Source organism: Bombina bombina, chromosome 7 (assembly GCF_027579735.1).
Source record: "Bombina bombina isolate aBomBom1 chromosome 7, aBomBom1.pri, whole genome shotgun sequence".
Taxonomy (NCBI): Eukaryota; Metazoa; Chordata; class Amphibia; order Anura; family Bombinatoridae; genus Bombina; species Bombina bombina.
In genome coordinates this window covers 385,943,716-385,961,964 of record NC_069505.1, presented here as the reverse complement: position 1 = coordinate 385,961,964, position 18,249 = coordinate 385,943,716, and the positions used below count along the sequence as shown (strand labels likewise).

The window sequence follows — 18,249 nt, the reverse complement described above, 5'->3', positions numbered from 1 at the left end:
GGGCCGCAATACCCTGCACCGCGGCGTCCTGTACTGCTCTATTAGGAAGCACTGTGGGTTCTGCTGGTATCAGATAGTTCTCCATTATACTGGAGTGTGTGCTTTTAGATGGCTTAGTGTTCCTCTTGCTTGACATTATATTATTTTGTTGCTCACTTGGAGGTCAGTATACCTTCTGCAAGCATTAATAAACCCCACACAGGTTAGGAAAGAACAATGAGTCCTGTTGATGCTGTGTCTTTAATTATTTTTTATGTTATTTTCAGATCCTTTTCTTTTCCCCCTGCGTGGTCAACACAAGTTTGTGTGCCCCTCCGCTTGGAACCAGAACAGCAGTCAAAAAAGAATAAATAATATAGGCCAAGGCCCTAATTTATTCAGTATCTACTCTCTGTATTTATATCTCACTGCAGCATGGACCCAGGAAGCCGTCCAAAATGCAACAGTGTTATAGACCTTTTCTTTACCCTGATATGAAGTTTAATTCATCCTGCCAGACCTAGCCGTTAATTGTGTACAACAGCCCAATAGTGTGTACTAACTTCCCCCAAACAAGAGCCACAGTAGCAGTCACCTCTGGCTTTATTTATTATTGTGTGTGCTGTGGAGTAAGTTTCCTCTTACTTTAGCTGGTTCCGTGCAGATCAGCAACTGCGTCTCAGTCAGACCACGTGGGCGCCCTCCAAGCCTAGTTCTGGTCGTCTGCGGCCTGATTCCCAATGGCCGGTTATGTGGAGCCTGAGCGCCGTGCCTGCGTTAAAACAAGGTGGTCCCGGAGTGTAAAGAGCAGGCACCCGGCGCAAGTCAAGTGACCGGAGCTCCCGGCATGTAGATCCACAGCCGTTATTAAGGCAAGAAGGCCTCGCAGCACAGAGCTCCCTCCCCGGATCGCAACAGGAGTGGAAGACTGCGATCCTTGTTGTGCACACTACGGGCAAGTGAGAGGTATCCCAGGACACTCTAAGACACAGGTAGTGCAGCTGAGTTGGAGAGCAGCTAGTTACGCTATATCTCCAGGTTGAAATTAGGCGAGATAACACTGGATAACACGAGATAACAGAGCACTATTAATGTGCTGCCATCTCTACTCGTGGCTAGGCTCCGCCCCCCAACTGATTCCCCTTTATCTATATTTTTACTTACTTCCTCATAGAATCTAATTAGATTAGTTTGACATGATCTATTTCTCCTAAAACCATGCTGATTAGAACTCATAATCTTGTTTACACGAATATGCTCATCAATATAATCCCTTATAATCCCTTCAAATATCTTCCCCAATATTGATGTCAAACTAACTGGTCTATAGCTTCCTGGATCATCCCTGCTTCCCTTTTTGAAGAGTGGCACCACATCAGCTTTGCGCCAATCCTGGGGTACCATGCCTGAGGATAATGAGTCTTGAAAAATTAAGAGTAGAGGTTTGTCTATAACAGTGCTAAATTCCCTTAACACCCTTGGGTGTATTACATCTGGGCCTGGAGTTTTATTTACCTTAATATTTTCCAATTTGTTCCTGATATCCTCTATACATAAACCAATTAATGGTATGGGCTGCCATGTTCTATTTTGTTCCAAAGTATCATCCAATGGTTCCTCTCTTGTGTATACTGAAGAAAAAAACTGGTTTAGTACCTCAGCCTTCTCCCTGTCATTATTTATCATGCTACCCTCCACGCATTTTAATGTACCTATATTATCCTTCTTAGATTTTTTGCTGTTTATGTACTTAAAGAACCGTGTAGGGTTAGACTTAGAATCCTTTGCAATTAATTTTTCATTTTCAATTTTGGCTAATTTGATTGCTTTTTTTTTTGCATGTTTTGTTACATTCTTTATAAATATGGAATGTTGAGTCTGTACTATTTTCTTTGAATAATTTAAATGCCCTACGTTTTTTCCTAATTTCTCTTAACACATTTTTATTCAGCCACATTGACTTTGATTTTTTTTTTTTTATAACCATATGGTAGTTGTTGATATGTATATTTAGTTAACAAAGTTTTAAATGTTATCCATTTATCCTCTGTATTTTTATTAGAGAATACATTGTTCCAATTTATATTATTTAATGATTTCCTTAAATCGTTGAATTTTGCTTTCTTAAAGTTAAAAGTCTTAGTTAAACCTTTAAGACACTGCTTATGAAAAGAGATTTCAAATGTGACCATGTTATGATCATTTCTACCCAAATGTTCTTTGACTTCTATGTTTGATATTATATCTGTATTGTTTGATAGCACTAAATCCAATATAGCTTTACTCCTAGTTGGCTCCTCTATTAATTGTGACAAGAAGTTATCCCAGAGAAAATTAAAAAATCTATCCCCCTTAGCTGAATTACTAGTTTATTTTGCCCAGTTTATATCAGGGTAGTTAAAATCTCCCATAATTACAGCACTGTTATTAGCAGCCTTACCTATTTGGATAAGTAGTTGAATTTCCTCCAGGTCACTAAAGTTGGGGGGCTTCTAGCATGTTCCTAGTAATATATTTTTAGTATTTTTCCCCCCACTCTTTATTTCAACCCACAGGGTCTCTACATTGTCACTTGTCTCATAAATATCTTCCCTTATTGTAGGTTTAAGGTTAGGTTTAATATACATGCAGATTCCTCCACCCCTTTTATTATTCCTGCCTCTCCTAAATAATGTATACCCCTCTAAGTTAACTGCCCAGTCATGTGAATCATCCCACCAAGTTTCAGTTATGCTGATAACATCATAGTCCTCTTCTGCAACTAAGAGTGTCAGCTCCCCCATTTTACCTGTCCGTGTCATGCTTCTTGCATTTGTTGTCATACATTTAATTTTCATGTGCTTTCTGCTGCTACTTGGTGTACTTTCCTCTATACTTTCTAATGTGACATTTCTTAAGTCATCCCATCCTTGAGATATTATAGGAGTGACATATTCACAGACTGATCGCTCTGTTCTATTGTGTTCTAACTGACCCTCCCCCCCTTTGCCTAGTTTAAAAGGTTCTCTAAACGTGCTACCATCCTTTTCCCCAACACACCTGCACCCATGTCATTCAGGTGCAATCCATCCTTACTGTACAAATTGTACCCAAGTGAAAAGTCAGCCCAGTGCTCTAACAAGTCAAACCCCTCATTTTTACACCATGTTTTTAACCATGAATAAATAGACCTTAGCTCCTTCTGCCTTACTGAGTTAGCACACGGCACTGGTAATATCTCAGAAAATATTACTTTGGAGGTCCTTGCTTTAAGCTTGCTACCTAACTCCTTGAAGTCATTTTTTAGGACTCTCCATCTCCCGCTGATTCCTTCATTAGTACCAATATGTACCATTACTGCAGGATCAGATCCACAACCCTCTAACAATCTATCAATACGTTCCACAATATGCCTAACACGAGCCCCTGGAAGACAGCAAACTGTTCTATTTAAAGGGTCTGGATGACAAATTACCCTATCAACCTTCCTAATAATAGTCTCCTACCACCAACATCTACCTCAGGTCCTGACTTGTATGCCCCTCTTCCATGACTGAAGGACTGTTAACTATAGTATGCCCCTCTACCATGTCTGAAGGACTGCCCACCATAGTATGCTCCTCTTCCACGACTAAAGGACTGTTCACTATACTAGGCAACATAACCCTTTCTGACATATTTTGTAAAGAAGCAGTAATAGCAGGGTGTATGATTTTTTCGGGGAGGAGCAGGAATATGTCTTCCCCTGTATAGCCAAAACTCCCAGCACCGGCCCTGATACAACATGGCAACTCCTATTGCTTTAACTAATGTTTGGATGCATCATTCTATCTAGCATTTATTTAGTGTTTAATGTCCCTTTAAGTACCAAATTTCAGCACCAGCCTAGCATAGTTTTTACAGAAAAGTGCATAAAGCAAAAACAAGCAAATTAAATAATCAATACTAATTGCAATCTTGTTTCCAGTTAAATAATAACTATTTAATTAATTTGTGAATTCCCGTTTTGACATTGTCCCTTTTAGAGTCAGCTAAAAACAGGCAAGTCTCTCTTTTTTCATATTTGAACTTAAACAAATCATTTTCAAATGGATTAAAAATACTCTCTACCTATAAGGCTGAGTTTGGGTGAGTAAGAAAGCGCGTCTGTGAGAATGAAGATACCAAAGGAAGAACCAAATTTTTTTTTTTTTTTTTTTAACGATTCCTGGGAAGGTCTTTACTCAGTTTAATATTTCAAGATAAATACAATAAAAGAAAAAGCAACTGAAGTGTATTTTTCGATTTTTATTTTTTTTCAGTCTGATGACAAAGGCCTCGAGTGAAAATCTGTAGCATTAACAACTCTAACCCTCATTTCGTGCCAGATGCCTGCTATGTAGAATCACCCAACATACTGAGTACCTGTCCAGACTGTAGGCAGGCTTTGACACCATTTGATAAGGTTATAATATGCAAAGCCAACATTGGCATAGGAGAGAGTTCAGAGGTAATACAATTTAGTTTTGCATGGCCACCAGGACTTTAAGGTATGGGACCGGGAAGAAAGCATATCAACTGGCATTTACAAATCACTCCAGTTTCTCTACTGACCAAGATACAGGCTTGGTACTAAGAGTCTAACATGCATACATTTTAAACTTGCTATTTTAAATTAGTTTAAGCTCTTGTCTATGTATTCATAAGGTATACCAAGGTTGGTTTAGACTGCTTAGTGAAATTACCTTTTATTCCAGGTGTCTTTACCTAATTTATCTAAATCTGATTTAATCTGTATGCATTATGAGCAAAACAGACCCAATAGAACATACTCACTAAAGATGCTTGATCAGTTTTATTGGACCCTCAAAATGGACACCTATAGGAATGTTAAAGGCAACTACTATATCATTCCTAATTAGTTTAAAACTGAGGTGATTTTGAAAATTGCCAGTTAATTTGCATAACCAACTTTAGAATCCAGCAGTATATGCAAACAATTAAAAAAGAAATGAGGTTGTTTTGAAGGCCATAGCTTTGGTGACAATCAGAACCAAATTTAAGATCTGTGGTTTATCTTGACCATAGCAGATTGCTCGTGCCTGGGATCCCAGTTTATTTGGTCATGGCCTTGATGGCTACAGCACATTCTTCATTCATTGCATGCAAGACGGAGATCAGCATCTCTTCTCCTGCTTCAAATTTAGATTCTATTTCCTTTCCCAGGTCACCCTCTGGCAGCTTGAGATCATCACGAACATCTCCATTGTCATTCAGAAGGGACAGGTATTTATCATTAATGCCGATTAGTTGATAATCATTTCTTTTAATATTGGGGACATCCATGTTATGGGTAGAAGGACAAATATCTTCATACTTCTTCCCAGAAAAGATATCAATACCAACCATGTGAACCTTGGCATGACCATGCTTTCCAGTCTTGGAAGTTGACATTTCAACAATCTTACAGGGACGTCCTTTTAGGACCACAAACCCGTTCTTGCGCAGGGCAGAGCACTGCATGGGGAAAGTGGCAGATGCCCCAGCATCTCCAGTGGTGAAATCTATATCATCTGCCATGTTGCTGGGTGTCTAAGAGTACTTCCAACAAAAAAAGGTGGAAGAACCAAATTTTAATAGTTTATGTGTTTTGCACAGGAGCTGCCCTGCTTGCAGCACTTGATTAGGACTTTACCTTTGTGAGGGTTGAATGGACATGAAATTTAGCATTTAGCAGCAGTTTTGCAAGATTACGTTTAACATGTTATACAGTGGTCAGTGGTGTTTGTTGCCATTTAAAGCCCCAGACAAATGCACGCTGCCCACCTTAAGTATGCCCTTAAAGGGACAGTAAAGTCAAAATTTTAATTAATTTGTAATTCAAACAGAACATACTATCACCGAGATTACGAGTTTTGCGGTAACAGGGGTGCGTTGCTAGTTTTTTCTCACTGCTCACTTAAGACAACGCTGGTATTACAGGTTTTTTTCAACCTGGCATTAGCCTCAAAAAAGTGAGCGGAGAGCAAAATTTAGCTCCACATCTCACTGTAATACCAGCGTTGCTTACGGTAGCGGTGAGCTTGCTAAACGTGCTTGTGCACGATTTTCCCATAGGAAACAATGGGGCTGAGCCGGCTGAAAAAAACCTAACACCTGCAAAAAAGCAGCGTTCAGCTCCTAACGCAGCCCCATTGATTCCTATGGGGAAAGAAAATGTATGTCTACACCTAACACCCTAACATGAACCCCGAGTCTAAACACCCCTAATCTTACACTTATTAACCCCTAATCTGCCGTCCCCGACATCATCGCCACCTACATTATTTATTAACCCCTAATCTGACGCTCTGGACACCGCCGCCACCTACATTATATGTATTAACTCCTAATCTGATGCCCCCAACATTGCCAAACCCTACATTATATTTATTAACCCCTAATCTGCCCCCAACGTCGCCGCAACTATATTAAATGTATTAACCCCTAATCTGCCGCCGCCAACATCGCCGCCACTATAATAAAGTTATTAACCCCTAAACCTAAATCTAACCCTAACACCCCCCCTAATTTAAATATAATTTAAATAAATCTAAATAAAATAACTACAATTAAATAAATTATTCCTATTTAAAACTAAATACTTACCTATAAAATAAACCCTAAGATAGCTACAATATAACTAATAGTTACATTGTACCTATTTTTGGATTTATTTCTATTTTACAGGCAACTTTGTATTTATTTTAACTAGGTACAATAGTTATTAAATAGTTATTAACTATTTAATAACTACCTAGATAAAATAAAAACAAATGTACCTGTAAAATTAACCCTAACCTAAGTTACAATTACACCTAACACTACACTATAATTAAATTAATTACCTAAACTACCTACAATTAATTACAATTAAATTAAATAAACTAAAGTACGAAAAACAACAAACTCTAAATTACAGAAAGTAAAAAAATACTTACAATTTTTTTAAACTAATTACACCTACTCTAATCCCCCTAATAAAACAAAAAAGCCCCCTAAAATAATAAAAAGCCCTACCCTATACTAAATTACAAATAGCCCTTAAAAGGGCCTTTTGTGGAGCATTGCCCCAAAGTAATCAGCTCTTTTACCTGTAAAAAAAAATACAATACCCCCCCAAAACCCACCACCCACACACCCAACCCTACTCTAAAACCCACCCAATCACCCCTTAATAAAACCTTACACTACCCCCTTGAAGATCACCCTACCTTGAGACGTCTTCACTCAGCCGGGCACAAGTGGACCTCCAGAGGGGCAGAAGTCTTCATCCGATCTGGGCAGAAGAGGTCCCCCAGACGGGCAGAAGTCTTCATCCAGGTGGCATCTTCTATCTTCATCCATCCGAAGCTGAGCAGGTCCATCTTCAATCCAGCTGACGCGGAGCATCCTCTTCAAACGAAGTCCAAGCAAAGAATGAAGGTTCCTTTAAATGACGTCATCCAAGATGTCGTCCCTTGAATTCCGATTGTCTGATAGGATTCTATCAGCCAATCGGAATTAAGGTCGGAAAAATCCTATTGGCTGATCCAATCAGCGAATAGGATTGAGCTCGCATTCTATTGGCTGTTCCAATCAGCCAGTAGAATGCGACCTCAATCCTATTGGCTGATTGCATCAGCCAATAGGATTTTTCCTACCTTAATTCCGATTGACTGATAGAATCCTATCAGCCAATCAGAATTCAAGGGACGCCATCTTGGATGACGTCATTTAAAGGAACCTTCATTCTTCGCTTGGACTTTGTTTGAAGAGGATGCTCCGTGTCGGCTGGATTGAGGATGGACCCGCTCCGCTCTTGATGGATGAAGATAGAAGATAGAAGACTTTGGCCCGTCTGGAGGACCTCTTCTGCCCGGATCGGATGAAGACCTCTGCCCCTCTGGAGGTCCACTTGTGCCCGGCTGGGTGAAGACGTCTCAAGGTAGGGTGATCTTCAAGGGGGTAGTGTTAGGTTTTATTAAGGGAGGATTGGGTGGGTTTTAGAGTAGGGTTGGGTGTGTGGGTGGTGGGTTTTAATGTTGGGCGGTATTGTATTTTTTTTTGCAGGTAAAAGAGCTGATTACTTGATTACCTTTTAAGGGCTATTTGTAATTTAGTATAGGGTAGGGCTTTTTATTATTTTGGGGGGCTTTTTTATTTAATTAGGGGGATTAGATTAGGTGTAATTAGTTTAAAAAAAAAAATAATATTTTTTTTATTTTCTGTAATTTAGTGTCTGTTGTTTTTCGTACTTTAGTTTACTAAATTTAATTGTAATTAATTGTAGGTAGTTTAGGTAATTAATTTAATTATAGTGTAGTGTTAGGTGTAATTGTAACTTAGGTTAGGATTTATTTTACAGGTAAATTTGTCTTTATTTTAGCTAGGTAGTTATTAAATAGTTAATAACTATTTAATAACTATTGTACCTAGTTAAAATAAATACAAAGTTGCCTGTAAAATAAAAATAAACCCTGAGATTGCTATAATGTAACTATTAGTTATATTGTAGCTATTTTAGGGTTTATTTTACAGGTAAGTATTTAGTTTTAAATAGGAATAATTTATTTAATTGTAGTAATTTTATTTAGATTATTTAAAATTATATTTAAGTTAGGGGGTGTTAGGGTTAGGTTTAGACTTAGGTTTAGGGGTTAATACCTTTAATATAGTAGCGGCGACGTTGGGGGTGGCAGATTAGGGGTTAATAAATGTAGGTAGGTGTCGGCGATGTTAGGGACGGAAGATTAAGGGTCAATAAAATGTAACTAGTGTTTGCGAGGCAGGAGTGCGGCGGTTTAGGGGTTAATATATTTATTAAAGTGGCGGTGATGTCCGGTCGGCAGATTAGGGGTTAAACTTTTAATTTAAGTGTTTGCAATGTGGGGGGGGGCTCGGTTTAGGGGTTAATAGGTAGTTTATGGGTGTTAGTGTACTTTTTAGCACTTTAGTTAAGAGTTTTATGTTACGGCGTTAGCCCATAAAACTCTTAACTACTGTCTTTTAAATGCGGTAGGAGTCTGGACAGGAGAGGGTCTACCGCTCACTTCTTCCAAGACTCGTAATACCGGCGGTAGGCAAATCCCATAGAAAAGATAGGATATGCAATTGGCGTAAGGGGATTTGCGGTAAGCTCGAGTCGCGGAATAAAAGTGAGCAGTACACCTGTACCTGCCAGACTCGTAATACCAGCGGGTGTTAAAAAGCAGCGTTGGGACCTCTCAACGCTGCTTTTTAAGGCTAACGCAAGACTCGTAATCTAGTCAAATTTCTTTTAGTTTGCAATTTACCTCTGTAATCCAAATTAGTTTTTTTTCTTGTTTCATTTTTTTTTTCTTGTTTTAAACTTTCATGATTGAGATAGAGCATGACATTTTAAACAATTTTCCAATTTACTTCTGTTATCAAATTTGCTTTGTTCTTTTGGCACCTTTTATTGAAGAGTAAACCTAGGTAGGCTCACTAGCACAGGAGTGTGCACATATCTTTAGTACTTTTGCAGCAGTGTTTTGTAACATTATTTGTAGCTTTGTTATACTATGTTGCAAAACATTGCTGTCATAGAGCTCTAAAGACACGTGCACACTCCTGAGCTCTTATGAGACTACAAAGTTTTACTCTTCAATAAAAGATACCAAGAGAATGAAGCAAATTTGCTAAAACAAGTAAATTGGAAAGTTGTTTAAAATTCCACACTCTATTTGAATCATAGAGTCCCTATAAAGACTACAACAAGAAAAATAAACTATTTTGATTCACACACAAAAAATGTTTTGTATCCCTTTCAACACATAGGGGTATATTTATCAAGCTCCGTATAAAGACCTCTGCTCTAACTTGTCCACCTTCTCTGAGCAAACGGACAGAAATCAACCCAATCGAATACGATAGGGTTGATTGACGCCCCCTGCTAGTGGCCGATTGGCAGCGAATCTGCAGGGAGTGGTATTGCACCAGCAGTTCACAAAAACTGCTGGTGCAATGATAAATGCCGACAGCGTAAGCTATCGTCATTTATCGATGCGCAGCGGACATAATACGCTACTTCTTATGTCCGCTCGCACATTGAAAAATATGCCCCATAAAGTTAAAACTAAAAAAATGATGTGCTCTGACAATTTAATTTTTGTATTATAATGTCTCTTTAAAACAGTCTCCATCAGATACACAGACTGAAAATAGAAAAGTAAAGTGCTACGTTTGCAGATATTGTGAAGAACAGTCATTTTGTGTCAATATAACAAGGAGCTGTGTTGGAAAATGAAAGATGAATTGTGGTTTTCACACCCAGGTTCTCACAACTGTTTCCACAACACCCCAGCAATGATTTGCTGAGCATGGCTGAGTAACCATAGTCTTTGCTGTTTGATGCTGCGCCCCATGGAAACCTGTAGCTACCAGCTATATATACACAGCCAGATGAAGGAACAGAGACATTCCAGGCTTCTGCAGATTTACAAGCATCTCTCCAAGCCATGCCAGGGCCAAAGTCTATCCCCAGCGAGCCTATGCCGCTAGACATGGACAACCGAGACCCCAACAATATAAATGACCATGTCAGGGTGAGTAGTGACCACCAGGAATGGGGTGGGAGGGCAGAGATGGTCTCACTGTACCTACTCTTTAAGTCAGGGTTCTTCAAACTTTTTTTCCCAAGACCCAGTGCCATGATACCACATACCTTTGTGACCCTATTTTTATGTTTGGTCTCAAAATTTCTGAAATAATATACAAGATAGCTGCAATTTTTGGCAAGGTGACTAAAATATGTGTGTACTTTATTCCTGATCGTAGTCAAACTTGAAAGTGTACACACATAAACTCACACCACACACTCTCATACACTCTCATATAACACACACCACACACACTGTCAAACAACACACACACCTCACACACTGTCATACAACACACACCACACACTTTCATACAACACACACACACCGCACACACTGTGAAACAACACACACAACGCACACACTCTCATATAACACACACCACACACTTTCATATAACACAGACCACACACTGTCATACAACACACACACTAAACACGCTTATATAACACAAACACACACACTACACACTCTCATATAACACACACCACACACTTTCATACAACACACACATACACTGTCATACAACACACACACTAAACACGCTCATATAACACACACACACACACACACTACACACTCTCATATAACACACACACACCACACACTCTCATATAACACACACACACACTACACACTCTCATATAACACACACACACCACACACTCTCATATAACACACACACACACACTACACACTCTCATATAACACACACACACACACTACACACTCTCATATAACACACACACACCACACACTCTCATATAACACACACACACACACTACACACTCTCATATAACACACACACACTCTCATATAACACAGACCACACTCTGTCATACAAAACACACACACACTCTCCTACAGCAGACACACACAGAAATGGGTCCTGACCCGTGGTTTGAAGAACACTGCTTTATGTGATAGCTCTTTCTAGCATTGCTCTACTGTAAGAGTAACACAATGCAAATGTGTCATACTTTATTTTCAGCAGTCTATTTTGGGGACATGTTTAAAGAGAAATTGTGATCTGTTGGGAACAACTAGTCACAGGATGGGGAAGAAGGGACACTCAGTTTTCTAGATTCTAGATCTCCAGCAGTAGTGCTTCTAGGGAATGCTATGCAACCCCAATCAATATTGTAGACAACCCTTAATTTTAAAGGGACATACAAATTAAACAAACTTCCATAGTTCAGACAGAGCATTCAATTTTCAGAGACTTTTCCAATTTATTTCTGTTATAAAATATACTTCTTTCTTTCTGTATCCTTGCTTGAAAAGCATACCTAGGAAGGCTCAGGACTGGAGCAGCAATATACTACTGGGAGCTAGCTGCTAAAAGGTGGCTACACACATATGCCTCTTGTCATTGGATCACCCAATGTGTTCAGCTAGCTCCCAGAAGTGCATTGTGGTGCTGAAGCCAACTTTAATTTTGTGTTAAGCCTCAGGGGTTAAACACATAGTTATAGGTAAGCAATAGTGCAAGAAAATACTTTAACGCATTAGTGCAATTTCTTTTTGTGTTTGTATGTGCCTAAAGTGGCTAATAGTCAAACTTTATAAGCTTTAATCAGGAGGTCAATAAGGGAAAGAAGGATTTCAATGAAAAGGTGAAATATGTAGTAAAATGAACCATTTTAGCTTTATGCCAAATTTAGTGAGTTCCTCTTAACTTTCAAGGTCTAGATAGAATTACCTATTCTCTAGTTCCTGATCATTAAAGAAGAGAGATCGGGGAGCTTTATAAAGTAACAAGGAATGAGAAGATGAAACTGGGCAATATTCACTAAATCTCATCTGCAGTCTCTCCAGCTTTATTAGTTTATTGGTTCTTCTATAAAGGATATTCATAAGGCATAAAGAGATGAGTGAGCCTTATATAGATTAGAGAGCGCTCGACATTTTAAACAACTTTCCAATTTACTTCTTGTATAAATTTTGCTTAGTTCTGTTTGTATCCTTTGTTAAAGAGTAATCCTAGGTGAGCTCAGGAGCATGCATGTGTCTTTAGTCATCTGCCAGCAGTGTTTGCTAGATTGTTTACGTTGCTGCTATAGACAGGTTCACACTTCTAAGCTTCTATACTCTTCAACAAAGGATACGAAAAGAAGAAAGCAAATTTGACAATAGAAGTAAATTGGAAAGTTGTTTAAAATTGCACGTTCTGTCTAAATCAATAAAGTTTAATTTTGACCATACTGTCCCTTTAAAAAATAACATAACGGTTGGGTTAGAAGCGGCTTCTCCTTATACTGGATAAGATTCATTAACGCTCTCTTTAAACCCTTTCAGTGTCAGATTCTATATTATTCTATGTAGAGCAGAAAAGTAGAATATGTCGCTCTTCAATAAACTGGAGATGCTGTCAGTAAATCTTGCCCAGAGTTACAATGAGAGGGTTAGAGAGAGACAAACTCAGTGGGGGGTAATTTCACTAGTATCAGATCTAAGTTTTGTCGCTGGTGCCTATTCACTAAATAATGGAAAGACACGTGATTTGTTCTGCATGGGCTCAAACGAATTATGTGCAAATTGTAGAGGCTGGGAACAGATCTATTGGGCAAGATTTGCTTAGAGGTTTTTTTTATCCTCCCTGGACTCAGTATCTCCAGCCTCACCAGTCCCTGTGTTATTCTATACTGCAGAGGTTAGCGAAGCTGGAGAGAACACTTAGAGAATTTTCTCACTGTCTTTTTAAGATATTGTAACATAGGAACATCCTCTGATAATCTACCCCCTTCTTACAGAAGCAGCCCCCCCAAGTCTTCATGCCTATAACGCTTGTGTTTTCTTTGTCTGAGGGGAGGGTGCTGTAAAATAATTGTACCCGGCTTCTTTGTTTTTAGTTTGAGCACTAAAACATGCACTATAAAAAACGCCTCTCTCAGAACTTTGCTTCCTTACCAGTGTTGAACATCATATAAGCAGATCATATTGGATAACACAGTATCTGTACTTTGTGAATCGAACCATAGGGTATCACAGATTTCCAGGGAGTTGCTGAACTTCTAATAATGGGGGAGAACATAGAATAATTTTCACAGCAGATAAAAATCAGACCTATCAAGTTTGCCCACATTTCTTTCTGAAGTATAATCTTAATTAACTCTTAGGATAGCCTTACGTATACCCCAGACATTATTGGGTTGAATGTATTTTTTTCTATGAATCAACCACCTTTTCCCTTAAAAACTAAGACAATGACTTGTGTTTTTGTGAAAAATGCTTTAATCATCATTAATAAATCCTTTTATATACCTAAGATTTCCTCAAATCACCGATCCCCTTTAGGTTACACATAGATCAAGACCTTTTTTTAAAAAAAAAATTTTTTAAGACCTTACACCAGTTCAGTTGCTATATTAAACCCCTTGAGTGCTAATGACGGCTCAGAGCCGTCATTAGCACTCAACGACCTTTTCTGCAATCCGGAGGCCCCCACCCGCTTCTACCCCAGCGATCGGGCCTGCATAGTGACAGGCATCGCCGGGGCTTCCCGTTACGTGCGGTGACGTCACTCGCAATGACGTGATGACGTCACTGCGTAACTTTATTTAAAATTGTCAATACAAAGTATAGGGGAAGGGGGCATGCTGCTTAGAAACCTGTATCACAGGGATCTAAGTAGCTACAGACCCCCAAAACCCACCATTGGAAAGGTAATCCCCTAACCTCTCCAATAAGTATCTGGGGATCTGGGGAGGAAAAAAGTAAAAAAAATGTTTTTTGAAAATAGTAAAAAACAGAAAAATATTAAATTCAGCTTAGCACTCTTAAACAATTTCTGGTCTATTTATATCATTTTGAAGATACAGTCTCCAGAACTGAACATAATATTCAAGATGAGACCTAACAATAATTCCCAATATATATATATTACTATAATATATATATATATAATCAGGAGGTCAATATAACAATATATATATATACTATACAGTAAAGTTCTAGGAGCCATTAAAGGGACATGAAACCCATTTTTTTCATTATTTAGAGAACATGCAATTTTAAACAAATTTTAAATCTACTTCTATTATCTAATTTGTTTCTTTCTCTTAGTATCCTTTGATTAAAAGCATACCTAGGTAGGCTGAGGAAATGCTGATTGGTGGCTGCACATATATGCTTTATGTTATTAGTTCACCCATGTACATGATTGTTTCTTCAACAAAGGATACAATTTTAAACAACTTTCCAGTTTACTTCTATGATCAAATTTGCTTTAGTCTCTTGGAATTATTTGTTGAAGGATCAGCAATGCACTACTGGTTTTAAACAATACAAAAGAACAAAAAAAACAATATATAAACTTGCTTAAATCACAATATAAGAAATAATAAAATACAAAAACAAATGTGATGGTGCACAAAAAAGGATAAAAGTCCCAGGTTATTATGGTGGTAATGCTCAGCAGGTGAACCTCAGGGAAAAAAGAAGAAACACATATAGTGACGTTCTGTGGTTATGTGAAATTTACAGCAGAACCTAGAAATCAAGCTCTAGATATATAGGCACAGGAAGCTCCTAATAGGAGGCAAGGCAAAGAAGGATGTTCCAGCTCCAAAGGATGAATCAGAAGTGGTTAAAAAGTATAACAACTTTATTAAAAACAAGTCACAAGGCATATACAATGAGACTGTCCCAATCATAGGCTACTACAAGCAAAAGACTGTGTGTATCACAATGTCCAATGAATGCTCTGTTAGTCCAAAAAGGAAAAAGACTCCGCCCCTTTTGTGACGTCACTACTCCAATGATCGTTTCACCAATCACAGCTTGGCTTTTTCAAGGATGGCTTCAAGATGGTCCTGATGACCTTTTATAGTTGTAACTCCACTTCTGATTGGGTCCTGGATTCTTATGCAGGTGTTTTGACAGAGTCCTCATGTCTTATTGATTTAATTAAGAAAAATACTTTTGCCACATAGCAAACATACATATAATTGGCATCTTATCAAATACAATTCATTTATAAATAAATAACAAACATAAAAATTAAATAAAACATTCAATAAAACCTTATAAATCTAAAAGTAAATGTGGGAATCGAAACTCTGTCTTAAGGGTTCAAAAAAAAAATAAAAAAATCAATAAGACACAAGGACTCTGTCAAAACACCTGCATAAGAATCCAGGACCCAATCAGAAATGGAGTTACAACTATAAAAGGTCATCAGGACCATCTTGAAGTCATCCTTGAAAAAGTCAAGCTGTGATTGGTGAAACGATCGTTGGAGTAGTGACATCACAAAAGGGGCGGAGCCTTGTTATTTATCGGACGAACAGAGCAATCATTGGACATTGTGATACACACAGTCTTTTGCTTGTAGTAGTCTATGATTGGGACAGTCTCATTATATGTATTGTGACTTGTTTTTAATAAATTTGTTATACTTTTTAACCACTTCTGATTCATCCTTTGGAGCTGGAACATCCTTCTTTGCCTTGCCTCCTATTAGGAGCTTCCTGTGCCTATGTATCTAGATCTTGATTTTGAAGCTCTAGACAATGTGAGTACCTTTTCTAGGTTCTACTGTAAATTTCACATAACCACAGAACGTCACTATATGTGTTTCTTCTTTTTTTTCCCTGAGGTTCCCCTGCTGAGCATTAACACCATGATAACCTGGGACTTTTATCCTGTTTTTTAACTGAACACATGGGGGAGCCAATATATATGCCAGTATATATATGCAGCCACCAATCAGCAGCTAGAACCTGGGTTCTTTGCTGCTCCTTAGCTTACCTAGATAAACCTTTCAGCAAAGGACAAGAGAAGTAAGCAAATTAAATAATATAAGTAAATTAAAAAGTTTTTTAAAATTATATTCTCTATCTTAATCATGAAAGAAAATACATTTGGGTTTCATGTCACTTTAAATAACTTTTCACAACAAATTAATCATTTTTCTCTTTGTGGTAAATATGAAGTCACATACATTTGTCAACTTTTCAGTGTTGTTTAATATCTCTCCCTATGAGTTGTATCTCATCTTTCTCTATGATTATACAAATATCCCAGTGTGAGATGTTAAGGTCTGAGATGACTCCATATCTCCTCCTCCCCACAGGTCCTGTTTGAAGACGCCTTTGCAGAGCCTGAAGGGTCACACACCATTGACGGGGCGTGGCACATGTCCTACAAGACGTACAACGGGGTGAAGAACTGCTGCTACGTTGTGCTGTCTGTGCTTTTTGGGTGCCCCTTGGCCTGCTGCTGGGCACTGACCTTTGCATGTAACCAGTGCTGCCATATCTGGTTGGTGGCACCTTGCAGGCGCTTGTGGGATATGAACTGCACCTGCATGAAGCTGTTTTGGAGCACGTGTGTGCACTGCTGCTACGACCCCTGTTACGAGTCTTGTGGCCTGATCTTCAGCTTCATTCGTGTAACAAACAAGAACGGATAGAACATACTTGTCCGCTTCTAAGTCTTCTCCTTAGGGACATGGAGACCCTCTTCATCCTCACACCCCTGAGAATTACATTGGACTGCATTGTTCTGCATCCCAACACTCAACAATTGGGGGTTATTATGTATGCAGAGCACTGTTGGTGTTTGACGCTATGCATTACAGCCCTCTCTGTTGTGTAATCACACTCTTTATAGCGTTTCCTTATGCTGTTGTTGCTGGGAGGAAGTCACTTGTCTGTTAAGTTATATTATTTCCTTTTTCTATTACAAAATGTACAATAAAGCTGATTTTTTTTTTTGTCAAATTGAGACACATATTAAAGTGTACCTGCATGATATGTAATAAACACACACATTTACTGCATACATTGTGTGAGCCTAGTGTTTTCATGCAAACGTGTGTGTAGATCATACTGTGCTATCAAGTCTCTTATGTGTACATTTATTGCAGACACATAAATTAGTATGTTGCTTTTATATTAAAAAGACAGTCTAGTCCAAAATAAACTTTCATGATTCAGATAGGGCATGTCATTTTTTTCCAATTTACTTTTATCACCAATTTTGCTTTGTTCTCTTGGTATTCTTAATTGAAAGCTAAACCTATGCTGTAACAAATGCTAATTTCTTACAACTTGAAGGCCGCCTCTTATCTGAATAAATGTTGACAGTTTTTTACCACTAGAGGGTGTTAGTTAATGTGTGCCATATAGATAACATTGTGCTTACACACGTGAAGTTACCTAGGAGTCAACACTTACTGGCTAGAATGCAAGTCTGTTAAAAGAACTGAGATAAGGGGGGCAGTCTGCCGAGGCTTAGATACAAGGTAATCACAGAGGTAAAAAGTGTATTAATATAACTGTGTTGGTTATGCAAAACTGGGGAATGGGTAATAAAGGGATTATTTATATTTTAAAATAATAACAATTAGCACTTAAACTCACAACCACTCTCATATGTAGCTGAAGTGTTCTAAGCATAACACAGTTAAAGCACTGTAGAGTTTTAACATGTAGGTGTATATATTACTAAATTAAAGGGACATAAAAACCGAAATAAATCTTTCATGGGCCAGATAGTACATACCTAATATATTAGAGTATTTTCTTTTCTGCCCCTTTAATATATATATATATATATATATATATATATATATATATATATATATATATATAAAACAGCACTTTAAGGGACATTACACCCCAATTTGTTTCTTTCATGAATCAGAGAATACCATTTTAAACAACA

At 38.1% G+C, this 18,249-nt stretch overlaps 2 protein-coding genes across 2 annotated transcripts; one reads left to right on the top strand and one right to left on the bottom strand.

Annotated features, from left to right (window-relative positions):
• Window positions 1-4,162: 4,162 nt before the first annotated feature.
• Window positions 4,163-5,549, bottom strand: LOC128635926 (eukaryotic translation initiation factor 5A-1). Its single transcript, XM_053689024.1, has one exon. It carries the CDS (start codon window positions 5,515-5,517, stop codon window positions 5,053-5,055), a length of 465 nt encoding a protein of 154 aa, XP_053544999.1. The 5' UTR covers window positions 5,518-5,549; the 3' UTR covers window positions 4,163-5,052.
• A 4,866-nt stretch (window positions 5,550-10,415) lies between these two features.
• LOC128635925 (caveolin-3-like) lies at window positions 10,416-17,679 on the top strand. Its single transcript, XM_053689023.1, has 2 exons — window positions 10,416-10,523; window positions 16,655-17,679. The coding sequence occupies exons 1-2, from the start codon at window positions 10,437-10,439 to the stop codon at window positions 16,991-16,993; spliced, it is 426 nt and encodes a 141-aa protein (XP_053544998.1). The 5' UTR covers window positions 10,416-10,436; the 3' UTR covers window positions 16,994-17,679.
• Window positions 17,680-18,249: the final 570 nt, after the last annotated feature.

Bases quoted from the DNA above. Each gene is read 5' to 3' on its own strand.
- LOC128635925 (XM_053689023.1), top strand. From the start codon at position 10,437: ATGCCAGGGCCAAAGTCTATCCCCAGCGAGCCTATGCCGCTAGACATG. The intron at 10,524-16,654 runs GTGAGTAGTGAC...TCCTCCCCACAG, and splicing joins ATATAAATGACCATGTCAGG to GTCCTGTTTGAAGACGCCTT.
- LOC128635926 (XM_053689024.1), bottom strand. From the start codon at position 5,517: ATGGCAGATGATATAGATTTCACCACTGGAGATGCTGGGGCATCTGCC.